General features: G+C 36.1%; 1 protein-coding gene across 6 annotated transcripts in view; it reads left to right on the plus strand.

The window, feature by feature from the left end:
* Positions 1-26,421, plus strand: part of VPS13A (vacuolar protein sorting 13 homolog A) — a 98,310-nt gene that overhangs the window by 15,807 nt on the left and 56,082 nt on the right. For all 6 annotated transcript variants that reach the window (XM_054055400.1, XM_054055398.1, XM_054055399.1 and 3 more), the window contains exons 14-32: positions 56-118; positions 930-1,065; positions 1,784-1,878; positions 2,621-2,763; positions 4,066-4,267; positions 4,357-4,471; positions 6,569-6,705; positions 8,794-8,926; positions 9,710-9,827; positions 14,908-15,046; positions 17,470-17,554; positions 19,256-19,428; positions 20,908-21,064; positions 21,440-21,519; positions 21,758-21,817; positions 21,914-22,070; positions 25,169-25,285; positions 25,374-25,477; positions 25,915-26,082. In XM_054055400.1, the coding sequence (XP_053911375.1) occupies positions 56-118; positions 930-1,065; positions 1,784-1,878; positions 2,621-2,763; positions 4,066-4,267; positions 4,357-4,471; positions 6,569-6,705; positions 8,794-8,926; positions 9,710-9,827; positions 14,908-15,046; positions 17,470-17,554; positions 19,256-19,428; positions 20,908-21,064; positions 21,440-21,519; positions 21,758-21,817; positions 21,914-22,070; positions 25,169-25,285; positions 25,374-25,477; positions 25,915-26,082 (2,382 nt within the window). The remainder of the gene's footprint in view (positions 1-55; positions 119-929; positions 1,066-1,783; positions 1,879-2,620; positions 2,764-4,065; positions 4,268-4,356; positions 4,472-6,568; positions 6,706-8,793; positions 8,927-9,709; positions 9,828-14,907; positions 15,047-17,469; positions 17,555-19,255; positions 19,429-20,907; positions 21,065-21,439; positions 21,520-21,757; positions 21,818-21,913; positions 22,071-25,168; positions 25,286-25,373; positions 25,478-25,914; positions 26,083-26,421) is intronic.

Raw genomic sequence — 26,421 nt, forward strand, 5'->3', positions numbered from 1 at the left:
GCTGTGAAGTCTAATCAAATGAAACTGTCAAAATAATTTCTCACCTCCTTTCTAGGAATTCGAAAAGGCCCTGGATATTTTTAATATCACTCTAGCAAGGCAACAAGCAGAAGTTGAGGTAAAATTTTATTATTTAATTGAGTCTTAAGAATAACTGCAACATGATGTTGTGGAGATTTTAGGCAGATGCATTTTAATTCTAGTGTTTGAGTTGTATTTCTTGCAGTCTGTTTTCTTTATATTTCTTATTTGTTACTATAAAGTGTGGTTACTTTCAGATTGTAATTAAGCAAAAATTAAGAAGCTCCATATACTGCTTCTTCAGAATAACTGATCTGAGATAAACTTCTTTCCACTTTTATTAAGAAAGATCTGTGGAAAATATGATTGAAGGATGATAGGATCAGTCAGGTTGGAAGCCAGTATAGCCAAAGCTTCAGGCTGTCTCCTCCTGCTCCCAACAGCCTATACAATTAGTTTATTCCTTTCCTTCCTGATACCCTGTTATATAGAGTGGAGACCTGTGTATGTAATAGGTTGACTTCTTGTTACTATTTGCAAATGTTATTTAGCATATAGCAAATAGTATCTACTTAAATGTACTCTCTACAATTGGGCAAAATAATGTGACTTGAGAGTCACAGAATACACCGTGATGCATTTGTCTTTGAGTCTTTTAATCAGCTGGCTTTTGCTTACTCTTTTTATTCATAAAGATGGTCGATTTTACACAGGTGAAGATTGATCTGATGATGCACTGTGTATTTGAAAAAGTTATTAGGAAAAAACCTGAAAAATAACGTGCCTTTTCAATGGTCATCTAATGATGTTTTGTTGTGTTATAGCATGTCTTGGGTCTACATTTTTGTTAGGAAATTGAAGGAAGAATCATGAAAAAAAAATACATGGTTGTGTGTTTTTAATTTCAGGCAACTAAAGCTGGATTAAAGATCTACAGACCAGGAGTAAAACAAGATGATGAAAATTCTGGTGGCTGGTTTAGTTGGATGTGGAACTGGTCAAGTGAAAAGAAGAATGAACAAAAACAAGAAGTAAAGGGTTCAAGTATGTTCATTTCTTGGTGTTTTTCTGTGATTAAAAATTACTTACCAGAATAATACGTCCGTAACGGTAGAGCTTTGAATTTCTTTAATATTTGAGCTGTGGAATTATTGACTTACGCATTTTCTCTTAGTGTTTTACTGCTGTTGGAGTTAACTGCATGTTACAGAGGTGTCTTAAAATTCCTTCTGCAGGTCTTTGAGCTGTCTTCAATTTGTGCTTTCTCTAGCCACAGCTTTCACATTTGTCTGCATGTTGTAATGGGTATGGGGATTTGAAGACATAGTGAAGACTGTGCTAGAAGACAGTAGCAGTTCATGGAATGTAAACAATTTTGCAATTTTAAAACTCAATTTTACAATTAAAACTCAATTTTACAATTTTGAAACAATTTAAACAATTTTAAACTCATTTACAATTTGGCTATTTTATGCAATGTGTTTGAGTTTGATTTACTTAAGCACAGGACACCCAGTAAAGATTGTGGAACACGGAAAGTAAATAAAAAAGGTTACTTCTGTTGTTAGTAAGGTAGGAAATAGAGTAGGTCAAAATAAAAGTATAATGGCATTTTAAAGTAGGCCTAAGGAGACTTTTAATTTTACTAATTAATGACAGCATTGATGGTATCTGTTGTATGTTATAAATCACAGTGTATAACAAGTGTTTGCATTTTTCAGTTACTTACATTGAGTTTAACTGACCTCTTGCAATGTGACAGGTCTTGAAGAGCTGATGACACCTGAAGAGAAGGCCAAACTTTATGCAGCAATTGGATACAGTGAAACAGCTGTGGATCCAACCCTTCCAAAATCAGTAAGTTATGACTGACTATAATACCAAACAATTGCTAGCTAACGAAAAATCTAAAGGTGATGATAAAAAAATCACTTTTAAGAGTACTTGAGGCTCTGTGCTGGCCTTGTACAGAGTGGGGCATCCTTAGATGTAGTTTCGGGACAGTGGTATGAGGCTTACTTTGGACTTTCTGAAAAAATTCAAAATGAGATTTTGCTCCATCTAGGAGAATAAGATCATATGAGTGGTATATTGCTGTCGAAGTTATGAAGTGCTTAATATATCCTCTTAAAACATTCAGAAACTTTTTTAAAAATGTGCCTTAAGTGATTCACTGGAATCTTAGATATGAGTGGCGATAGATGAGGAGGAGTAGGTGAGTGTGTAAGGAAGGAGATGATTGAGGGATTGTAGTGGGGAAGAGTGGCATTTCTGACCCATTCAGAAGTAGTCTGATAAGTCACCTTTATGTGAGATACCGTGCATGGTACAATAGACTGCCTTCCAGCTCTACGTCAGAGGCCGTTTATTTCAAATTGTGGTATGGAAACATAAAGACAGGTTTGTAAGCATAGTCTGCTGACCCTAATTCTTTGTAATGATTATTTGGGAATGACTTTTAACACCAGCTATGATACAAACTATTTATAGCACTAGAAAGTATCAAATTGGTATTTGTGATTTTTATCTTTTGATAAACTGTATTAAAGTGTATATGAATGTATTTTATAATCCATTGTTGTTTTTCCTGCATATCTAGTATGAAGCCATGAAGTTCTCTGTGAAGTTACTAAGCATGTCTATATCAATAAGAGAAAACAAGCAAAGTCCTGAGCTAGTAGAATTTGCATTAACTGGCTTGAGTACAATATTTACCCAACGACCAGGTGCACAAGCAATAAGGTGAACTTCTTTGTCAAACTTTTCTGTTCCTCATGAACTGTTAATGACTGCTAATAGGCATTTAATGGTTTGTTGTGACATTCAACTTTCATTTTTCACTGTCATTTCTTGTGTGGTTTGGGCACAATTCATCCTGTGACTGACAGGCAAAGCAAATGGATATTGTTTCCATGATCCAACTTCAGTATTTTTTTTATGCAGTACACTCCTTTTTTTTTTGTCAGTTTACCGTTACTACTTACAAGCAACCCAGTAACTAACTTGTGTCTTGCTTTGAAAAGTGACTGTTACTCCTTTTGAAACTTAAACTTAGCAAGGTGATCTCATAACCTCTTGTGTGGAGGCATATAACTTCACTGAAAAATATTGGAGTTTTCAGTTGAGCTTTTAGATTTGCAGAAGGCTGTAACTGATAATTTTGGCTGGGCTTTGTACTCTCACAGTAGATAATGAAAAGAAGCAATATGTGAAATCTTTTCATTTCACTTGTAATGACTTAAAAATTCTTAGGAAGGGTAGGCTTCCTGTTTCAAGCCTTGTCCTGTCTACTTAGGGAGCATAATAGTATTATCTGTGTATGATATTAAGATGCTATTGATCTTTCTCAGTTTTACGCATAGGTTTTTTTAAAAAAAGTTTTGTTGCAGTATTTCTCTTTGTTTCCCTGTGCGTGTAAGTGACCCTAATAGTGCTATCAGACTGAGAAAAAGGGAAGAAAATACTATATTTTCTTTTCCAATCAAAAGGAAACACTTTCCATTTGATTGTTGGGTAATAAAGATATTCATGTGAGAATTATTAAAGAGGCGGACAGGGTACTGAAAATAAATGTAACACCTAAAAAGTACTTCCTCAATGTAATAAGGCTATTAATCTTGTGCTCCTTTTGTAGTGCTTCTTTTATTTCTTTGCATTGGACCTCTTTACTGTCTGCTGTGTCTGCTCTGCAGTATAAGCTGTGCCATCTAATTCCTGAGTTTATACTACAGAAGCCCCGTTTGCGTGTCTCTTCCCTGCCCTGCCACCTGTCCTGAAGAAAAGTACTGGAAGTGAATAACTTGGTTTCCCTTTCATATTTACTCAGTGATGGCTAATAGACACAAAAGATAGTGAATTTAAAAACAGTTAACCTATGGGATATGTGTTTTATCCTTAGACTGAGCTTATCTATCCATATCTAATACTTAGACTGTATTTGAGATAGGATAGAGATATGTTTTTGTTGTTGTGTTTTTTTTTCTTTCAGCTCATTCCTTATGCTCCTTCCATGTAATTGTACTTGCTCCTTACCATTCTTTACAGATTTGAAACAGAAATTACCTCACTTGAAGTTACAGGCATGTCTCGAGAAAAGTGTACACCGTGTCTTCTATCTTCTCGAACAGTCTATTCAGATGAGAGTACTTCACTCTTAAGCATAATGTTTGAGACTAATCCTTTGGATGAGAAAGCAGATCAGAGACTCAGAATTGAATCACAGCCACTGGAAATAGTATATGATGCAGTAAGTAAATATTTGAATTGGTTGTAAATCTTGAAAAATCTTACTTAATAGTAAATTTGCCATGTATTATATTTGCTTTATTTTAACAGATGACAATAAATAGCTTAGTGGACTTCTTCAGACCTCCAAAAGATGTACATTTAGAGCAGTTGACATCAGCAACTCTGATGAAGCTTGAAGAATTCCGTGAAAAGACATCAACAGGTGAGTGCTATGTAGTCTTTTGCACACTTTGACGAATTTTAGACCTTAGGAGAATGAAAATATCTCTTTCTGTATGGAAGTGCATGGATCCTAGTCATAGCTTTTCTAACATACTACTTTAAATAAGCTGAGTTCTTAAATCTCATTACAAAGCAGCTGTTCCATGTATAGTATGATATCATATCTGTATCTTTTTCAACTTAAACTTTCTCTATAAAATATGCTTCACACTCTAAGGTTGTATTTCAGTTTTTATACTGTTGTCCTCCATGCAGCCTTAAAGTTTTATTACTTCCAGCTTTTCGGTTTTGTTTATCTGAGTATTTAAATAGTCTTAATTGTTTCATACTCTTCGAAAACTGATACTGAGGTATCGGTTCTCTAATGAAACCCCTAAATCCTTTCCAGAGTTGTTGGTTTTGAGGAAACTATCAACCTTTGTGTAGGTGTTTTCTGCTTTCTTTATTGCTTGGTTAATGTTGATTTTTGACCTGGATTGGCTCGATCAAGTCATATAAACTATATTTGTCTTCCAGTTACTTAACATTAAAGCTGTTCCTCTAGTTTACATTTCTTCGTACCTTTTTATCTCTAAAGATCTTAGATTTCAAGACATGAATTAAAATGTGAATATTTTTAAGACTAACTGAGATTTGTGGAATTAATTTGTTCCAGTAACGATGTCTGAGGCTTTATAGATCAGAGATGTGTCAAGCACAGTGTCCTGTCTGAGTGGATGGTGCTAGGGGGAGATTTCATATATAAATTCATTCTAAAAGGGAAAAAAAAAAAGTAAAAAGAATTATATCAATATAATATGTTCAGAATTGCAGTCCTTCTCAGGTAAGAATTCTTAATACTTGTGTTTCAAGTACTAGAAGATACTGGGGAGGTGTGAGCTGCAGAAGTGAAGGAACTTGCTACACCAAAAGAGTTAGGATTATTCAGCACCACGGAAAAACCCTACTAAAGTTGTTTCCCTTTCCTAGAGTTCTGTTTATGGACTTAAATATGTTGTCTTCCCAAATGAAGGAAAAATTAAAGTCTGTTCTTGAACTTTCTACATCACTCAAATGCAATTAAATGTTGAACACTGAAAAAAATCATACTCTTTAGTAATTCAAGTAATTCCAATTTTATTTTGGAAAACCTGAAATGTGGTTGCCAGTTCTTCGTTGACTAATCTAGCTCTCCTGTGGCAAGACAGCCTTTGATACAGTTGGAACAGTTTTAGTTCGTTCTTTCTTACCAATTTGAGTATATTGCAGTGTAATGTTGTCATCTTCAGAATTTATTATCTCTACTGTGATCATCAGTTTGTTGCACCTCGTAAATATTTAATGGATTGTGGCTCCATCCTAAGACTGTTTTTAGTACAAACTTCAAGCAGGAGCATTCATTTATCTTCAGATGAGCAAAAAAATAAAAGAAGCGATTGGACTGACAGTTGGACTTGATGATCTTGGACATCTTTTCCAACCTTCATGATTGTATTCCGTGCTTCTGAAAAAAAAAGCCAGAATTTGATCTCAAATGTTATTACAACCTGAATTTCTCAACTAATTGCATGATTTTTGAACATAAATTTTATAAGACCTGTATATTGGCTGATCTTCAAGCTTGAGGTGCTTGTCAGCAGAATCAGCGTAAACCTCAGTATTTCAGAAGTAACAACACTAGCAGTTTGGCCAGTGCAGTTGGATACTTCCAATAAGAACCTCTAGAACAATTAAATTTCTGAATCTACAGAGCACAATGGGTTAACTCAGCAGTTTCCAGGTAGCAGTACACATTGCAATTCTCATTTCATCTCTGCTTATCGTGAACTTCTTTGGATTTGCATGTCCTGTTGCTGTCTCTACTTGTCCATTGGCATTGTTTGCTGTCATTAGTTCATCTGCTTGATGCTTCCTTTAAGACTGCCTATAGTTATCAGTTCAGAAGGAATCTGAAGAGCATCTGTAACTGCAATTAGACTTAGTTATCTGGCATTCACATCTCATTTGACATTAGATTTGAATTTGTTTTTGTAGCTTTTTTTAATTACATAGCTTCTGTATCGATTAATTTATGTTTACTAATTACATGATCTTTCAGGTTTGTTGTATGTTATTGAAACCCAGAAAGTTCTTGACCTCAAAATTAATCTCATGGCTTCATACATCATCGTTCCACAAAAGGGATTCTATGACCGCACGTCAAATTTACTACTTCTGGATCTTGGTAGTCTTAAGGTAGGTACTTACTGAATGGAGTTAACTTACTGAAAATGACATTTTGGCTCTTATCTGATTTCCAGTTCCTTAATTCGTATTTTGCTGTACCAGTTAAGTAAAAGTTCCTCATACAGTTTATGTATTGGCTGTTTATTTTCAACTGCTTTCCAGTCAAGGCAAAAGTTATTGAACTCTTCTTTTCAGTAGATTCTTTCTACGTGAAAGAATTGTTAGAAAATAATTCTCACCTAAAATGAAACCGCTGTTGATGCTTTGAACTGCTACATGGAAAATGTCTAACAACATTTTACCATAGAATATGAAATAGCAAACTTCTTACTTAAATGATTACATGGTCTTCCGATATTTAATATTGCTACTACTCTTGTTATCAGTTGCCTTTTGGGTATTCAGTTTATTTTAAAATGCGAAAAGTAGACATATTGACAAAGTTATAGTGTAACTGGGATAAAATTAGAGATATATTCGAGATACTCCTTGTAAAGGAAAAGTAAGAAAGGTGGTTTAGTGATGTATTTAAAAATGATAATTTAGTACTACGAAATCATAGAGGAGACTGTTGCTTCATATTATTACTTATTCGTGGACTTTTCTTATTCATTGGTGAACTTGTGTTCTTTCAGGACAAGTGACAAGTCTTACATATATGCAGGCAATTTTATTTTACTTTTTAAAATTGTATTCTGAGTAAGAAAGAATCTGCCACTTAACTATGTGTTTAGATTGCCTTATCTGCTTTTTTTAGTAAGAATTTGTTTCAAAGCTTAAAATCTTGCTAAAGTGAGCTAAGTTTTTCTATGCCTCTGCTACAAACTGACTTTCTGAGCATGTATGTTTCTGAATGTATCTGTATTATTACTCTCAGCATAATACGTGGGAGAACACGTTTCAAAATCAGACTCTGGTAGATGTTTGTGAGATTTTTTTCTGAAATGGATGAGTAATTTTCATGGTGATTCTTGAGTTGTTTCCTGTCCTTCAATAAAAATTAGAAAGCAAGATGAAGGAATTGGGCAATACCAAAAGAAAAAAGTTAAGCACCTCTTAAGATATGATGAATAATTCTGTGTTCACTTTGACTGACTTATGCTTAAGGGGGGATGTAGGTCATTCGCTGAACGAGTATGTTTCTTGCAAAGCAGTCTCTTTCCCACAGTTGTGTACTGGATAAGGCCAAGGCCCAAATGGCATGTGAAATTAAAACTGCATCTCAGTGGAGATACATAAATGGGCTTAATCAAGGTTGTACAGGCATTATTAATTTCGTAATTTTGAATTTTCAATTTGCAAGGTACTTTTAATGTAAAAATAGTAATAGTTCAGTAGTACTGCAGAAAGTAATGTCTTAAGACACTAGTATTTCAACCTCTTTCAGGGTTATAGACCTTATCTCGAATATTACCTGGGTCTGACAAAAACAGATATGGATCCAAAGTTACTAGACACTTAAGGATAACGACAGCCACACTTCATCAGAGATGAATAGCAGAGAGGGTGCATACAAAGAGGAAATACTAAAGTAGTATAGTCATCCCAAGGCCGAGTCAAAGGGATATTGCCTGATATTAAAGGAAAGATATTGAACATTGATGAACAGTCCAAGCCCCCCTTGTTCCTTTTACACTGTTTGATGAATGTGTGACTGGGTAATGCTACAACTAAATTCAATGGAATTCAATTAAAGATTAGATTTCATGTTTTTGATTAATGCAGTAATGTTAATACAGTAATGTTTTTATATATTAAAAAATAGAAGATTTATTCTACTGATTACAAGGGATCTGAGACTTTGGTGCGTGAGTCACTTATTAAACAAAATTATTCTATATAAAATAATTGTATAAAACTTGAAAGGTTTAAAATAGAGTTTTGTTTCTTTCTTTGAAGGAGAAATAGAGTTTAACACTTTTTTTGATATAGGCTATTGATTTTAGATATTTTCTCTGCTTTGATACTTGCAAGACTGTAGCCTTTATAATAAAGACTTTAAACTTAATTTTTGTCATGGTGGGATCAAGTATTTGTAGCAATAGTGCTTTGAATGTTTTTGAAAATTATACTTTTTTGTGATTTTTTTTTTTAAAGATGAAAAGCCAAAGTCGTTCTGATTTATCAGAACTCAAAGTAGGACAAAGCACCATTGAAGATATAATGTCAAGAGCCTATGACGTTTTTGATATCCAGCTGAGCAGTATACAGTTACTCTACAGCAAACATGGTAAGTGTTGATGACAGTAATCTTTCTCTGTATGAGTTAAGGTATTTTGGTGGTTGATGTGCCTTTTATATTTTCAACTGAAGCAGTTGAGATACTTTGGAACATAAGTCTTTAAACTCACTTTCTAAACTCAGGCCTATGAAAATGTTACCAATTTCCAAAACATACCTTTAGGCTTTAGAGTCTAACCTTAGCTTCTGCAAAAGAAATAAACTTATAATATAAGTCCCTGGAGACATCTCATTTAATTTGTTGCATAATAAATATAATAAAGTACTTTATTTATGTTATTTTCTTCCAGGGCCTTTTGCTTCCACTCCAAATTCTAAGTAGAATGCAGGAATATTTGTAGGTTTGATCTTTTTCTGGGGTGAAGAAAGGATCGGAATCCCTTAATAAGGAAACTTCTACTAGTATTAGGGGAACTAACAATATGGAAAGTTGGAACCAGAGAAGTCTTAAGATTTTAATTTGTAACCTCTGGTTCCAGAGGAGAATCCAGAGACGTAACTCCCAGTGCCAGGCATGTTAAGAGCTAGGCCCTTAGAGGTCTGCGGCATGGATGAAGTAGCTGTTTAACTGTGAATGGTAGAAAGTGAGTAGTCTTGTGTGTCTGAAGTTTGCATGTTGTATAATAGATGTGTAAAAGAGGTTGTGTCACCTGGTTTGTTTTTTTTTTAGCTGTCTATACTAAGTGATATCAGATACTTTAATTCTGTGATATGTCTAATGTGACGAGATCTCTTTCAGTGTTCAAAGCTTAGGTTTTCTTTGCTCCTCTAGATGAGAACTGGCAAGAGGCTCGGAAGCTGAAATATTCATCTCAACATATCTTGCAGCCCTTGGATGTAAAAGTGGAATTTAGTAGGGCTATGGTTGTTACAGATGCAAGAATGCCCAAGTATGTGTGTTTTCCTATTTCAAAAGTTTGTGGTAGATGACTTTTACAGAGGAAAACAAGAAAACCAGTGATCTAGTTATTCTTGTGCTATTTAATATTGGCCATGTGTGACTCTTGGAAGTAAAATACCTTCATCGTGAAATGTAGAGAAAAAGAAGTTGCCACAGATTGAAGAGATGACAGAATGTTCTGTTATTATGAGTATGTATAGTAATTTAAAGATTTTTATTAAATGTATTAATATGTATTCTAATTAAGTCTAGTAGCTAAATTTCAATTCTCATGGGAAACAGTAAGAAGCAAAAAATCTGAACTTCTGAAGTCTTTTCTATAAATACCACAAAAATATTCTGTAATAAGCTGTCATATATATTCCCTCTCTTTTACAGAAGCTATTAACCTTGTTTATTTACCTGTTAGAGGGCACTTTTCAGGGAAGCACCTCTTAATGCATTTAGTTTGCACTTGAGCTTACTTAGCAGAACCCTCTTTTGGTTATGGCAATTGTACTTAATCAGAGGAAAATGTATGTTATTATTACTGATGAGTGTGTAATATTAATGTTCATTGAGTTAAAGGGGCAAAGATGAACTTTGCATATATTTTGGGAAGTGCATCTTCATTCATGTCTGGCAAGGACTGATAAAGACTCTCCTCCAGTCAGTTTTAAAGTACCTGATAACTAGCACATTAATGCAATGCAAGGTTATTTCATTTAATAAGTCAGTATTAAGAATCATATTCTTACATTACGAGCAGCTAGCATATACTTACTTAATTCTTAAGACTGCAGGAAATTCAGATTTTAGCTAGGCACTTCAGAAACTTAGTAGCATAAAATTGACCCAGGCTATTGCATAAAATTGTTTAGTACAGTCAGCAAAATCAAGAAGCAGTTTATGAAATAAAAGAATTACAAAGAATCTAGCATTTGCTTAGCTAGAAAAAAGCCCTAAAAATACTGTACCTTCTCAGTGCTCTGTGTTGTAAACACAAGTCACTGATAGCATGGTATAATGGTGCCACCTTCTGGAAAGCTGAAAGGCCGGATGCTGAATTTTGTTGCTCTGCTTTACAAAAAATTTTTTCCCTCCTCACCTTTTCTCTGTTTGCTAGAGAAGGTGAGATATTAGAAATACAACTTGCATGAATGTGTCTTTTTATGTTAAAGTCCAGAGAAGGAAAGTGAGATTTAATTTCTATTGTTATAAACAGTTGTTTTAAGGTAGATTTGAAATTGGCATCTCTCCAAGTTATGCTGTTTTAACCCGTATTAAGGAGTGTCTGCTGTTAATAAGAACAACTGTTGAAGTATTGTTTTGGCCACTGGGTGTGCTTTGCCTTTTGGCGGTTTGTGTCTGAAGTGATTCTGGGAATCTTTTCCTCAATGGATATTATTTCTGTATTACAAATTCTCATATAATGGCTTTCTTCACAGTACGTAGTTTTCAGCCTGAGTCTAGAAATTGGCAATTTTTTCTTCCACTGAGAAATATTTCTTGAAGATCTGCTGCTGCTGCCTTCCGAGTGCCTGCACTGTCCACAGCTGTTAGGAATGCTGCGGATCACAGTTTGGTACTAGATAAGCATGTAGCATAGCGAGTTACTAATCATAACTAATACTTTAACTCACATAAAGAGTGAGTAACCATTTCCAATCTAGAATGATTGAACTTGTTCATTTTGTACCTAGTTCAGTCTCCAGATGCTTCCTGGATGCATTCTGCAGAAGGTACAATAGTCATCTATTAGTCATATAATAGTCATCTACTAGTCTTGAAATGACGGATACAGTAGCTTTTTACCCAAAGGTAGCTAACTGACGCTTTCTTTAGGGGCTTGCTGCTCTTCCTTTCGCCTTTGATATTTTTAAAAGCTTTAAGTCTGAAAATCATGAATTTCTGTTTAGTATATATCATGTTAGGATTGTACGATAAATTGTTTGGTTACATATTTTCTCAAAGCAGTTAAAATGACAAATATTCTATTTTGTGTTGGTCTCTGGCTTTGACTAAACAAACCCATCAATATTATCAGTGCCAATGTAGCTTCAAATGCCAGATCTTTACCTATCACTGCATAATCTAGTTTTGTTTTTAAGAATGGACAGTTAATGAGTGTATGTACAGATTTTTTATTTTATGTACAAATATTTAGGCACAGTTGATCTTTAAATTACCTTGTGCACAAATGATAACCTTTAGCTAATGGCTCTTACATCAGCAAAGATCCCCTAAGCTGTAAATTTTTGTAATTACTGTTGAATAGGCCTCATGCATCAGCATTTCTCATGTCAATTACACATAGATGAATATATTTTATGTATACATGTAGCTAGTCCAGTTTTCATAAGGATACTTCCATGTAAAGCCAGCATTATTTTTCCTGAGCTTGCTTTATTAATATTTGGAACTGTGTTGTAGAACAGCATAGTTTGTTGACAAATGTGAATGGAAAAATCTTTACAGCAAAAACTAGTTGAAAAATTGCTTTATTTTCTGTAGTAAAGCTTTATGAATGAATCCCTTAGCTTGGAGTGCACCTAATTTACTTTAAGTTATCTAAAATGCAGGTAATTGGGTATCTACATTTTTTGATTCTTTGTACTACCTTTGGTGACCATTGAATTTAGTTGAGTTCCTTGTTACTTTGTTGTTCAAAACCAGTAAAGTGTTCTTATTGGTGTTGTGCTGGCTTTGTTATACTACTGCCTTGAAAATAATACTAATTTATGCAGTTTTCATTTGTTGGAGACCACTATATCACTGATCTAATATGTCTTTCATTTCTGAGTACAGGATGCAGTGCTCCTAATAGTGTCTGTCACTTCACATTTAGAAAGACTAATATCATACTGGTTTTCTAACTTGTGTAAGTGTGGTAGGGTTTGTAATTTTATTTTATCCTGTCATATGTTTCCCCCACTTTCTGAAGAAAATATCTGGGAGTCTGACATCTGGTTCTTGAAGGTGTATGAAGCCAGTATTAAGATACGAATATTAAGAACATCCTCCTATATAATAGCATTCCTTATAACAATAAATTCTTACGTGGAAGAATGTACTGATTTAGAACTTAGAGAATGGTATCCTTAACATTTCCTTCTCTCTAAGTATAACCAGTCTAAACAGAAGAAGTTTCTGCACAGATTTCTGCATTAATTGAAGTAGTTATTTCTTCCGCACCTCAGGCTGCACAAATTTAGAATAATTGCATTCCACTTCCACGTTTTCTAAACCTTAAAAACTTCTGTTGAAAGAGCAGTGTAGTGAGCCTGGGTTTATTTGAGGTGCACAGAATCACAGAATGGTTTGTGTTGGAAGGGGCCTTGAAGATCATCCAGTTCAATCCCACTGCCATGGGCAGGGACACCTCCCACTAGACCAGGCTGCTCAAGGCCCCATCCTACCTGGTGTTGAGCATTTCCAGGGATGGGGCATCCACAACTTCTCTAGACAACCTGTGCCAGTGCCTCACCACTTCATGAAGAATTTCTTCGTATTGTCTATAATCTAAACCTTCCACCTTCCAATTTAAAGCCATTCCCCCTCTAAATGCCCTTGTAAAAAGTCCATCCCCAGCTTTCTTGTAGGCCTCCTTCAGGTACTAGAAGACTGCTATAAGTTATCCTCAGAGCCTCCTTTACTCCAGGCTGAACAACCCCAACTGTCTCTACTTACCCTTATAGCAGAGGTGCTCCAGCCCTTTGATCATCTTCGTAGCCTTCCCCTGGACCTGTTCCTGGTGTCTGTTAAATGTAACTGCATGGATTTTTCTGGTACACAAATATTCATCAAAAATGTCTTAATCATATACATGATTTTTTTGTAGGCAGATTTAAGTGCAATGGAAGTGAGATTTGCTGAGTATCTTAGATTACTGGAGCATTCAAACAGTAGATGGACTATCCTTTCTGACTCAGCAGCTATACTGCCCTAACCCTCTCTGTTAAAATGAAAGAAGGAAAAAAGAAAAAAATAAGTCAAAATGTCTCTCTGACAGAACTGGAATCAAGAATAACCATCGAAAGTAGTTGAGAATTAATTCCTTAAGAATTTAAGGATGTGAAGGAATTAATGAATGTATAAAACCAGGTATTTTGTGCTTTGCTTGCAGAGGTTTGAGAAGCTGTTTTTCCAGTTACTAATATAGTCTTAAAGGTAGTTGAGGGTAATTAAAAATTCTTGAATTTTTGTGTTCATATCTTCTCCAATGTATTGTATTTTACGTGCCTTTGAAGACTGAGCTGTGAGTTAACACAGGAGAACTAGGAGGAAATAGCATGTTCTGTCCCTTGCACCCTCTGTGTTGAGCATTTGGTGCTCCCCATTGTTGGAGACTGTTGAGCCAGACCTCAGTTCTAAGTAAAGGTTGTAACAAAAGCATAATTACATTCTTAGAGCCAGTTTTCTGCTCACTTCTGTGAGAAATTGCACTGTGTTTTAGGTCTTTAAAAGGTCAATATCAGTGTTTGAGGTGATTCTACTATTCAGACAGCTTAAAATATGATTTACTGCTTTAAGACTAAAAGACTGTTATTTTATTCTTGTAAGTCCTTTATGCCATTTATTCCTGTATTAAGTATCTTGGCTACTGCTAGAGTCAAGTTAAACATACATAACTTCTAGGAAATACTTTCTATACTTCACTTAAAGCCTTGGGCTGTAGACATTCTTAGGCACCTATCCCCCTTTTCTTCTATAAAATAGTGTGTAAAGTCTCAGTTATTTGATTTATTAGAAGTAGTTAGATTAAATATACGAACAAGAGGGAACAATTTATGGTTGTGAGGAAAATAAGTTTTACACAGCCAAATCAGAACTGGTTATTAGTAGTATTTGCAGTCCTGATCTGTAAGACATTGTATCAAATGGAAATAAAAATTCCATTAATAACTTAAATACTTAAATGCTTAAATACTTAAATACTTAAATTCCGTTAAGTAATTCTTCTGTGTGCAATACACAGTGGTTAGGTGAGTGATTTTCTGAGCAGGAAGACTTGTGTGTTTTTCAGAAGAAAATTAATGTAACATATGAATGACATAGTTTTAAGGTAACTTTGATTGTTTACGAAACAGGTTCAAGTTGTCGGGACAGCTGCCTCTACTTTCTATCCAAATATCAGACCAGAAGCTGACGAGTATCTTGGAGCTGATTGATAGCATTCCTAAGCCAGAAAGTGCTACTGCTACTGGTTCTCCTCCAAAAATAACTGAGGTAAGTTTGGGAAAAAAACATTTCATGAATAATTACCAGAAAACTACTTGCTGCTATTAGCATTGCAGTTTCGAAAGGAGCGCAAGAGTGGACAATAAGCATTTACTTAGTACCTCTTCAAAAACCTGGCTAATTTTCTAGAAATTTTGCTTGTTATTGTGATCATTAGTTAGTAATTATGAGATGGTTGTTCAGTAATTGAATTTAAAATTAAAAAAAAAGAACAACCCAGACTTTGACTACTCTGGAATTACTTTGTAGCTCACATTAATCTTGATTAATAAATGTATTCACTTTTGTTGAATTATGCCTACTTTAATTGTACTTTGAAGTTTACACACGTATCAGAATGCTATGGGGTTTTGGTTCAGCTATTCTGTCTGGAGAAGAAAAGGTTGAAACATTGCAGTTTTTAAAGTTGAAGTATTATGTAGATCTTAGGAGATTAACTTTCAAACAAAAAATATCCACTATCTGGGGCTAATGTTGACTAAACAGTGCCTGCCTGGCAAAAGTGGCAGTCTTCACTGTTCTTCTGAGCTTTCCTTTATTCAGTTATACCACATACCCGAGGGGTTGATAGCTCTGCTTTGTGTTTCTAAGGTTTAGGGGCTTGGAATGAGTTCTCTCCCTACTTATCCACACCTTTTCCCTAGTAAAAAAATGGTTTAGGTCTCTGTTTTATGCTGTCTTCAGGACAGAGGATTGCCACTTCCTTGCTACTATGAAAAGTATGTTTTACCTTTCAATGTGAGCTGCTTTTAACAAAGCCAGGAAATTAACTCCAAATTGCTAATTTTTGACATGACTGCTCTGTGATCTGACTGGTTTTTATTTTCTAAAGCAGTGCAGTCATTTGAATATATGTTAAATCTCAAGGACAAAATCGGGCTATACATTTTTCTGTCATTTGTAAATACTTCTAATTATCTGTTGATTAATTTTCTGAGAACTTGATTCTAAAGGACTAATAATCATCTTTGGATTTTTTTTTTAAGATTACTTAATAATTATCTTTCCATGTTCATAAAAATTATTCTGCCCTGTTCCTGATGGCTGTTGCTGCAGCTTAGGCAGTGTTTTCTGTAGATTGTGCTAGCATAGTACTGAATAACTGAAAATGCACGAGTAGACATATATACATATCGAAAGTATATAAAGAGTAAAGATTGTTTCCCTTCCGCACGTATTTCCTGCTATCTCTTCAGTGGTGACATGAGAATTCTACTCAGCTCTGACCTGCTCTTTCACTCTTCATAGTATCTCTAGCCAGAAACTGCTCTAGTGTTTGTTTTGTGGAATTATCACAGACTAACCTTCTTCATGGATAAATAGTGGGATTTCAGTTTTACTTAAATAAAATGTGCACATATAAGATGATCATCCTGTGCTTTATGGCATTGCTTGTGCTTAAATTCAATTATAGAATTCAAAATTACATTTAAAGTGTTTGAGTTTCATGTGCTTAGCATTGGCTGTACATTTCTTGTAACGTGCAAGATGAGGTGAGGAGAGGCTGTTGAGCCAGTCCAGTGTGAATGTACTTGCAGTATATGCTGCATGTATATGAAAACCTATGGTTAAACCTGTCTGCTTCCATCTAGTCCAGAGCTTGGTGGACTGTAATTGCTGGTATTAAATTCAGTTAGTTTGAGTGGGTTTACTGCTTTGGTGGTGGCAGGTGTACTACCATGCTTTCATCCTTGTAGGTGAAACTCTTCTGGGCTTTGTTGCTGTCGCGTTGCTTCTGAACTGAAAAAGATGTGAAATCCTTTTTCAGAGCTCTGTGTGTGTACTTTGTTGTTTACATTTTGAGTTAGAAGAGGAGTTGTTCTTGCAGCCCAAAACCAGAAGACTCCGCAGAACAGATCCTTGTAGGGTTTTGCATCTGGCACTTTCTTGCTGTTCACTGCAGGCAGGCTCTTCGTGTCAGCATGGAAGACTTTATTTCTCATGATTTGTTACTGTGAAGTCAAGTAGCACAATTCCTCCTTGTCTTCTTAGGATGTGGAGGTGTTACAGATGAGATGCTTCTTCACAGTTAAAAGAGTTTTTGAGACTTGGTGGATCTATCGCTCATAGACATGGATATATTCAGTAAGATCAGGTTATGTAGGCTGGAGACTGAGAGGAGTCTGTTGAAATGTGAAGAGTGAGATGAAAAATGGAGCCTTGGGAAAAACTTTGAAAGATTAGTGTTTCTTTGTTGCCGTGATACTTAGATTTCTGTAAAATACCTTACCTGCTACTTCTAACTGATTTAGGCCTCGTTTCTCCCCTGCTTTTAAATTTAGTAACGTAAGTGTTTAACTGTAATGATTTGCTCTTAAAATTAGGCCAATTTCCTTAAGTTGTAAAACTTGCACGTGCAGTAACATGACCAATGAGTTCCAGCAAAAAAATTATGGTCTCTCCTGTTTCAGGCTGCAATATCCCCTGTACTCTCAGCACCACATTTGTCACAAGATGTGTTTCCTGTTTTGGATCTTCATTCATTTGCTGAGTCAGGTACTACAACTTATTTTGAAGTCTATTTTAATAAATTAGTCAAGTTTCTGAGTTCGTTGAATTAATTTGTTTCTCTGAGAGTAAAGGACTGTGTGGTTTTGTTTCAAGCTCTTAAAGGTTGAGTAATATTATATTCTGTGCAGCTTATTATAATTCACTCTATACAATATAGTTGTGTATTTTCTTATAGCAGTAAAACTCTGTGTGCGGGTTCTTACCATTCCCATTTTGAAGGCAAAACAGTAAAATGTTAGTTTTGTAGGATTGGTTTGCTTGTTTTTGTCTTTGCATGTGCTACTACAAAGCTCTACTCAGAACATCTGAAACATTATCTATGTAATTTTTCCTTCAATGTGTACTTAGTCCTCTGCTGATGGTTTTAGTTATTTTCTTCTGGTGCAGGATTTCTCTCATATTTAGCTGAATTTATTTAAATTAGAAAATAGTGAAACAACTGTAAGAAACTATTGTGTTGTTATAAACAAACATCATTTTGAATTCTACAAAATCAAGCGGAAGGTTTCCTGTGGTGAAATTAATTATGTTTAATACCACCTTATTGTTCAAACAACTTAGCTAGATTGTGATGTTCCATCTAGTAGTTACATTTGAAGAAAAATTGAATGTGTTAGTGTTATTTCATTGTCAATCACCTTTGTCATGCCAGAACACTCAAGTAGAGAAATAGAGAGCAATACTTTTTCTCCTCTCTTGTTAATAAATGTGGTTTGTAAACACTAGCAAAATTATCAGTAAAGTTTTTACATCAGCATTATTGCTTTAAATTCAGTGTGTGTAGAGTATGCGTAGAAATATGTACCTGTGCATCTTCATCTGTTTTTTCCTATGAGTTCCTTTAAGTGCTCAAAGGTAGAGAGAAAGTGTCTTTCAGTTCTTAAAATTTAGAATGAGATAAGAGCAAACACCAGCAACAATTAATTTGAGAAAGTAGTAACTAGATTTAGATTGAATCAAGTTTAGGTGTTGGTTTATACCGTACATACAGCTTTGCAGTCATTTTAAATGATTCATGTTATTTTTCTGTCTTCAGCCTCGTTCAGGGGGGCTTTTAAACCTTAGAAAATGCCTCTTAATGTAATTTGGTCAGTTTTGACAGAAGAAGAATACTTCTTCTGCAATTACCTCTGCTGTTCATGGTTTTAAAGTGAAGGAAATGAGCCTTAAAAGATGATGAAGTCTTTGTTTTGGTTTTACTTATGTAATTAACTAAGGTGTATTAAAAGCTTGATGGTCTTAGGAGTCTCTTCTAGAATGGGAGATCCTTAGCAAGGAGAGGTCGAAAGTAGTGCTGGTCTTGGGGAGGGTTCTGTACTGTCAGCAGCAGTTAGACCACCAGAAGAGTTATTAAGCTGTTAGTGCACATGAAAGATAATATGAGCTCTGGGTTGTGCTGTCTTTTGTACAGCCAATAGTGAGAGAATGCTGATGAAGGACTTTTGTTGATGAGAACTCGTTTATGATGACGTGAGCTGTAGATGTGGTGAAAAATTTCGGAGGCAGCAGCGGAGCTAATTATAGAAACAGGCTTAGGTTACTAATTATCAGCTAGGTAACCTTCCCATACTTGTACATGTAAGTTTTTATAGATTTAGACATAAAAATTTTAGGTCATAGTACTGCAAAATATTGAATATTGGCTATTTGAAATATGTATATGTAATGTTGTGAATTAATCCTTAGAATCGGAAGAAGAATTTTATGATGCTCTAAGTAGTCCTGTGGAAGACATGCCATTTTTTGAAGCCCCATCTGGTTCCCTCAAGCGAGTTAACAGTACAAGGCGAAAAAGACTACATAAACAAGAATCTTTGAAAAATATGACGGAATTCCAGCTAAGGTTTGAAGTAGCTGAGGTAATTTTTCTTTTTTTCTGAAGCACATCTGAACTGTATTTTTTCCCTCTTTTGTTCATGTCTGCAGAGGTATTGATTATCCGTTTCCTGCTGAAACTATTGTGTAGAGTGTTTTTGAAGTCATAATTGTGCTTTTGCACATGTCATGACTGAAAGGCTTTAATTTATCCACTTGACTCCCCAGGTCGTTTTATCACTGAATTTCCTTTACCCAGGTATCACTGAAAAGTCAAGTTATTTATTTGTTTTGGCTTAAGATGTAGGTTTTGACATGTATTTTCCTGTTATTACTATTGTCACTGGGAAGAACTTCATTAATGTTTCATCTTGTAACGAGCACCTTATTTTTCTGCTCTGATTTTTCACAGACTGTTGGCCTTACACTTAAATCTGTAAGGTGTTCACTGCGAGGTGTTTTATATGTTACTCTTGCTGTTTCAGAGTCAGGAGGAGGGGAAAAAGAAAGTATTCTACCAAAATGCAAGACACTGTTTCTAATTGGATCAGTTGGTCTAGTAAGAGATGGCCTCCTACCACTATCGTCACCTTTACCATTAGACCATCATGACTCTGACAGTGTTATTGCTGCTACTCAGTGTATAACTTTACAAATAAACCATACAAATTCAAATGACTTTACAAATTCTCTTGTAGAGTTGGGCTTGCAGAATGGCTTCTGCGCTTCATAACTGACTTGAGGCATATCTTAGTATAGACTACACCTTACAGAAATATGTAAAATAAAATTGAAATGTACTGGGCTTTTGTGTAATGACAAGACTTTAAGAACTGCTGTTTGTAAGACATGCTGTATTCTACACTATAATGGAAACGATCTTTCAATCCATAAGAAAAAAATACAATTGAGAAGCTATTAATAATCACCTTACCTGTTTGCTGGCTTTTTAGTTTAAAATGACTAGTTTGGTTTTGTTTTGAGTTTCCGTTTGTAGTGGACTTTATGTAGAAAGGAAGAATACGTATCTTTGTTTTGCTTTGTTTAAAAGCCAGATAACAATAGCTCAGCTTTGTATTTATTTAACGTCACCTTTCCTATGTGTGGGTGAAAAAGTAGGAAATCTCACCTGATATTCAGTTTGAAAATTTAACTCTTTCCAGGAGAGTTCAAGACATCCCAGTGAAAGCAGTAAACTCTTTATGCTGGTTGAAAAATCTGTTTTTGACTGGGTTGAACATTACTTGGTCCTTTACAGAGGTTTTTTTTTGTTTAAAAAAAAAAAAAAATGGATGCAAGTGTAAATTTGGTATTAGCCGTGTCCATGTTTCAAGTTGTTAAAATAGCAGCAAACAATATTCTAGCAGTTTTGCTTGTTGACTTATTTTTTCCAGGGCATTTGAAGTTAAATAATCAGTACACATTAATTGGTAAAAAGTATGTGAATATATAATCCTATGTAAAAACTAAGAGGATAATCTACATTTTTGTCCTGTGTTTTTTTTCTTTTTATTTGGGTTTAGGTCTTAATTAAATTATGCCGTCTCACCGGTAATACTGAAACACCTGTGCTGCAGCTTGAAATTGTAGGGTTAGGCACTGAGCTGAAATTAAGAACATTTGACATGACTGCAAATGCTTTCCTTCGTGAAGTTTGTCTGCTGTGCCCTGAGTATATGGGTAAGTGTTTATAGTCTGATCGAAAAACAATTCACAAGTAACACTGAATTTGTCTTCAAAAAGCCTGTAGGGCTTTCTTTAGTCAACTGAGGGAGATTTCCTTCTGACATTCAGTGTGATGGGAGAGGAAATGAAAAGTAATTCTGGAACTCATTCTTCTGGTAATACTTTGGTAAATAGGTTCTACTGCTGATAGATTTTAGTAGAGACATCTAAATATTTTAGGTCTGCAGAAGAGGTTTTGTGATTAGATGATAACAACAGTCAGTAGCCTGGTTTCTAGTCCAAGGAAGTTTAAAGAGTTGTAGAAAACTTGTAGTTTTTTTTCTTTTTAAAAAAGTAATCTTTTTTTATTCTTTTGGGTTTTTTTTTAAGATGATAATGAAAAGCCAGTTTACATAATTACTACTTTGGATAACGTGGAAGATGATCTACTCACTCTTGAGTATATAAAGGTGAGAAAAGAGGAGACTTTGCTTTTGAATTGTAAGCGAATCATACACAGTATGGCACTATTGAGCAGTTGTTGAAAGTTTTTCTTTACTTATTCATTCCTTAACATATTGAGTGTAATGTGCATAGTTTATCTGCTCCCTATTATTGTAAGTTGTAGTAGTTTTTGAAATAAATTCTCTCTGAAATTTGCAAATGTATCCTTATTTGTTTGTTTTACATGCACCTTTTATGGAATAGGCTGATATTAATGGACCAGAACTGAAAACCGTCTATCAGAATGTTTTACAGAAAATCGAGGTATGATATCTTTTTTTAACGTGATTTTCTCAGTGTGGGAAGAGAGATGTATTAGATGAACAAACATAAAAGAATAAAGACGATTTGTTCTTTTAGGTCAACTTTTCATCTCTAGATATTCATTTGCATACCGAAACTCTGCTGAATGCTATGAACTACCTGAATAATCTTCTACCCAAACAAGAAACTAAAGTTGCAGAAGAAACAGTCCATGAAAAAACAGAGGAGAAGAAGGATGTTCTTAAGAAATTAAGTAAGTTTCTTTACTCTTTTCTCTTTTTGTAAGCCTGTCAATGACTTTTGAAATGAGAAATTTTGTTTAGGTTATATTTAATTATCCACTTCACAGGCTTTTTTAATTTAAGTGTTAATAAGAATATTAGCCATTCGAATACTATCTATGGACTCACATGGGTATGTTCTTGCTCTGTGGCTGGAAGTGTGTAGGTGAGGAATAACTGTGTAATAATTGAGGCAGTGTAGATGCTGCAGCTGTTGACTTTCCCTGAGGTGTAGAAAAATTTTTTTTTCATTGAAGATGCATGTTCACATTCACTTAGTTATGATAACCAGCGTTGAACAGTAGCATACTGGCAGTTGCTGTATTCCTAATATATTGAGCTCCCATATATTGAGCTTCTGTAAAGCCTTTGACATGGTCTGCACAACATCCTTCTTTCTAAACTGGAGATATATGGGCTTGATGGGTTAACTCCTTGGTGGATAAGGAATTGCTTGGGTGGTTGCATCCAGAGAGTAGTGGTCAATGGCTTGATGCCCATATGGGGATTCACAACAAGTGGTGTCCCTCAGGAGTCTGTACTGGGACCAGAGTTGTTTAATATTTTCATTGATGATATAGACAGTGAGATCAAGTGCACCCTCAGCAAGTTTGCAGATGACACCAAGCTGAACAGTGCAGCTGTCACACCAGAAGGGTGGGATGTTATCCAGAGGGACCTGAACAAGCTGGAGGAGTGGGCCTGTGTGAACTCCGTGACGTTCAACAAGGCCAAGTGCAAGGTCCTACACCAGGGTTGGGGCGATGCTTGGTTTCAGTACAGGATGGGAGACAGAATGATTGAGAGCAGCCTTGCATAGAAGGACTTGGGGGTGATGGTTGAGGAGAAGCTTGACGTGAGCTTGCCTGCTTAATAGATGAGGGAAAGGCTGTGGATATAGTATACCTGGAGTTCAGTAAAACCTTTGACACTGTTTTTCACAGTATTCTGCTTGAGAAGCTGGCTGCCACTGACCTGATCAGGCGCACCCTGTGCTGGGTAAAAAACTGGTTGGGTGGCCGGGCCCAAAGAGTGATGGTAAATGGAGTCAAGTCCAGCTGGAGGCTGGTCACAAATGGTGTTCCCCAGGGCTCAGTATTGAGTCCAGTTCTGTTCAACTGAGTCAAGTGCTGAGTCCTGCACTGGGGACAAAACCAGTTCATACAATGCTACAGCCTTGGGGAACAGTGGCTGGAAAGCTGCCTGGCAGAGAAGCACCTGCAGTTGTTGGTTGACTGCTGACTGAGTATGAGCCAGAGGTGTGCCCAGGAGGCCAAGAAGGCCAAATAGCATCTTGGCTTGTATCAGAAACCATGTGGTTAGCAGGACCAGGGAAGTGATTCTGCCCCTGTACTTGACTTAGGCCTGTCAGTCTCACCTCAGTGCTGGGGAAAGTCATGGAACGGGTAATCTTGAGTGCTATCATGAAGCACATGCAAGAGAACCAGGTGATCAGGCCCAGTCAACATGGGTTTACAAAGGGCAGATCTTGCCAAACTAACCTGATCACCTTCTATGACAAAATTACTCGACTACTGGATGGGGGAAGGGCTGTGGATGTAGTCTTCTTGGACTTCAGTAAAGCCTTTGACACAGTTTCTCACAGCATTCTGCTTCAGAAACTGTCAGCCTCTGGCCTGGACAGGCGCACACTCTCCTGGGTTGAAAACTGGTTGGATGGCCGGGCCCAGAGAGTGGTAGTAAATGGAGTTAATTCCAGCTGGAGGCCAGTTACAAGTGGGATTCCCCAGGGCTCATAGTGGGTCCAGCCCTGTTCAATGTCTTTATCAATGACCTGGATGAAGGCATTGAGTGCACCCTCAGCAAGTTTGTAGATGACACTAAGCTGGGTGGAAGTGTGGATCTGCTGGAGGGTAGGGAGGCTCTGCAGAGGGATCTGAACAGGCTGGACTGCTGGGCCGAGACCAATGGCATGAGGTTTAACAAGGCCAAATGCCATGTCCTGCACTTGGGGCACAACAACCCTATGCAGTGCTACAGACTGAGGGAAGAGTGGCTTGAGAGCTGCATGGAAGAGAAGGACCTGGGGGTGCTGGTTGACAGCTGACTGAACATGAGCTTTAAATTGGCTTTAAATTGGAAGGGGTAAAGTTCATATTAGACATGAGGAAGAAATTCTTCATGATGAGGGTGGTGAGGCACTGGAACAGGTTGCTCAGGGAAGTTGTGGATGTAAAAGTATTTAAGGCCAGGTTGGATGGGGCCTTGAGCAGCCTGATCCTAGTGGGAGGTGTCCCTGCCCATGTCAGGGAGATGGAACTGGATTATCTTTAAGGTCTCTTCCAACGCAAACCATTCTATGATTCAATGAGAAAAGTATTTTTGCAGTGCAGCTTTTATCTGGAGGTGGTGTTGGTAAAAAGATCATCTAGTTCCAGCCCCACTGCTGTGGCAGGGGCAGCTTCTACTAAGTATCTCAAAGCCTCATCTGTTCTGGCCTTGGACATCTCGAGGGACTGGACATCCATGACTTCTCTGGGGAACCTGTTCCAGTGCCTCACCACCCTCACGGTAACAAATTTATTCCTGATACCTAATCTAAATCCACAGTCTTTCAGCTTAAAACCATTCCCCTCGTCCTGTCACTGCACTCTGATCAGTAGTCCCTCCCCAACTTTCGTGTAGGTCCCTTTAAGTACTAGAGGGCTGCTGTAAGGTCTCCCTGGACCCTTCTCTTCTGTAGGATGAAGGTTTTAAAGTAGGGAAGTCCTCAACTTTAGAATGGTATCCTTCGTGATTGCCACAGATGGCATTGCATATGTGATGTTTAAACAGGTAAACTGTTTAGTCCTGAATAATCTATCTCTAATTTTGCATTGTGCAGTGTAGATACACATTAAATGAATACTGATGTTAATTACGGCAGTTTGTGAAGCCTACGAGGACTCCCGTGTATACAACCTTGTATATACAATTCCTTTGTGTCATGCTTGGTAATATGAGTCCAGGGCATTTTGCTGGTGATGCTGGCTTGATACAAACTAGACTTTGGGGAAGGGGTACTCCTTCTTGAAGAACTGTAATTTTTATTATTTTCTGTTTTCCATAGCATCAAAAAAATCTAAGTATGAAGATGTTATCGACCTCAATATCTGTGCAGATTTATCCTGTTTACGTATCTTTATTAGAGAGAAAAAACACAGAATAGCTGAAATTCACATTCAAGGTAGGAACAAAATTTTAATCACATAGGAACAAAACTTCCTAACCAGAAGTGTCTCTAGATTTTATATGCTTTTTTTTTCTTTTTAAAGGTCTTGATAGCCAAGTGATCATGAAGAAAGCAGCAACAGAAGTGACTGCAAAACTAAAGAACATCATTATTGTGGATTCTGATGAGACAGCATTGTATAAAAAGGTATGAATTTGCATGTGTCATTGACGTTGGAATGGAATATAGATGCTAAATTGAACTTAACTTTGTGAACTCTAATCTTTAACTGTGATTTTTTTTTTTATGGATAGTGTTTGATATATTTGTTGGGAGCATTATTCTCTACAGGCAGACTGATTTTGCCCTCACAGCTAGATATTGCTAGGCTGCTGTAGGTTTTTTGTGACTGTGATGCCCAGCTGCTCATCACTTTGTTGACTTCAATGAACAAAATTATTCAAGCTGATATTCCAACTGGGTATTTTCAGCTATATCAAGTATTATTGTTTTTATACATTTATTGTTGAGATAATTGAAGTAAACATTTCCTAGAAGCGTGGGGTACTACATTTTATTTTGGAATTCAGTTTCTCCAGCATCAGTTTTTACAGTAGAGATTTTGGGTTTTTTTTCTTCCTAAGGCTCTTTACATCACAGGAAAAGAAGTCTTCAACTTTAGAATGATATCATATGTGAATGCAACAGATGGCATGGCATATACAAATATGGATGTTGTTGACAATCGTATTTACCTAACTGTTGGGTGTATTCAAGTGGTTTTTGTCAACAAGTTTGTTTCATCTGTTTTAGTAAGTAAAATTTTCCAATTACAGTTGATTAGCATTTAGATAACTTTGTCAGAGCTAGAAAACAATGAAGCATCCCATATGGGGTAATGCTTGTTTGTATAAGAACTAATACATAATATTGTAAAACTTTAATGGGATTGGTGGTTGGGCTAGTTACTTCTCTTGTCTGTGTTTGTTATTGTGGAGTGGGTGTTTAAGCAACAATATTTGCTATTATTGCTGGTAATTTTTCTCTTTAAATTACTTCTGGCATCTTTTAGATGTGAACACTATTCATTGTTTGTACCACTGAAATATAAGAAATTAATGCTTTTTCCATGAATTCTGGTAAGTAAATAA

Source organism: Cuculus canorus, chromosome Z (genome assembly GCF_017976375.1).
Source record: "Cuculus canorus isolate bCucCan1 chromosome Z, bCucCan1.pri, whole genome shotgun sequence".
NCBI lineage: Eukaryota > Metazoa > Chordata > Aves > Cuculiformes > Cuculidae > Cuculus > Cuculus canorus.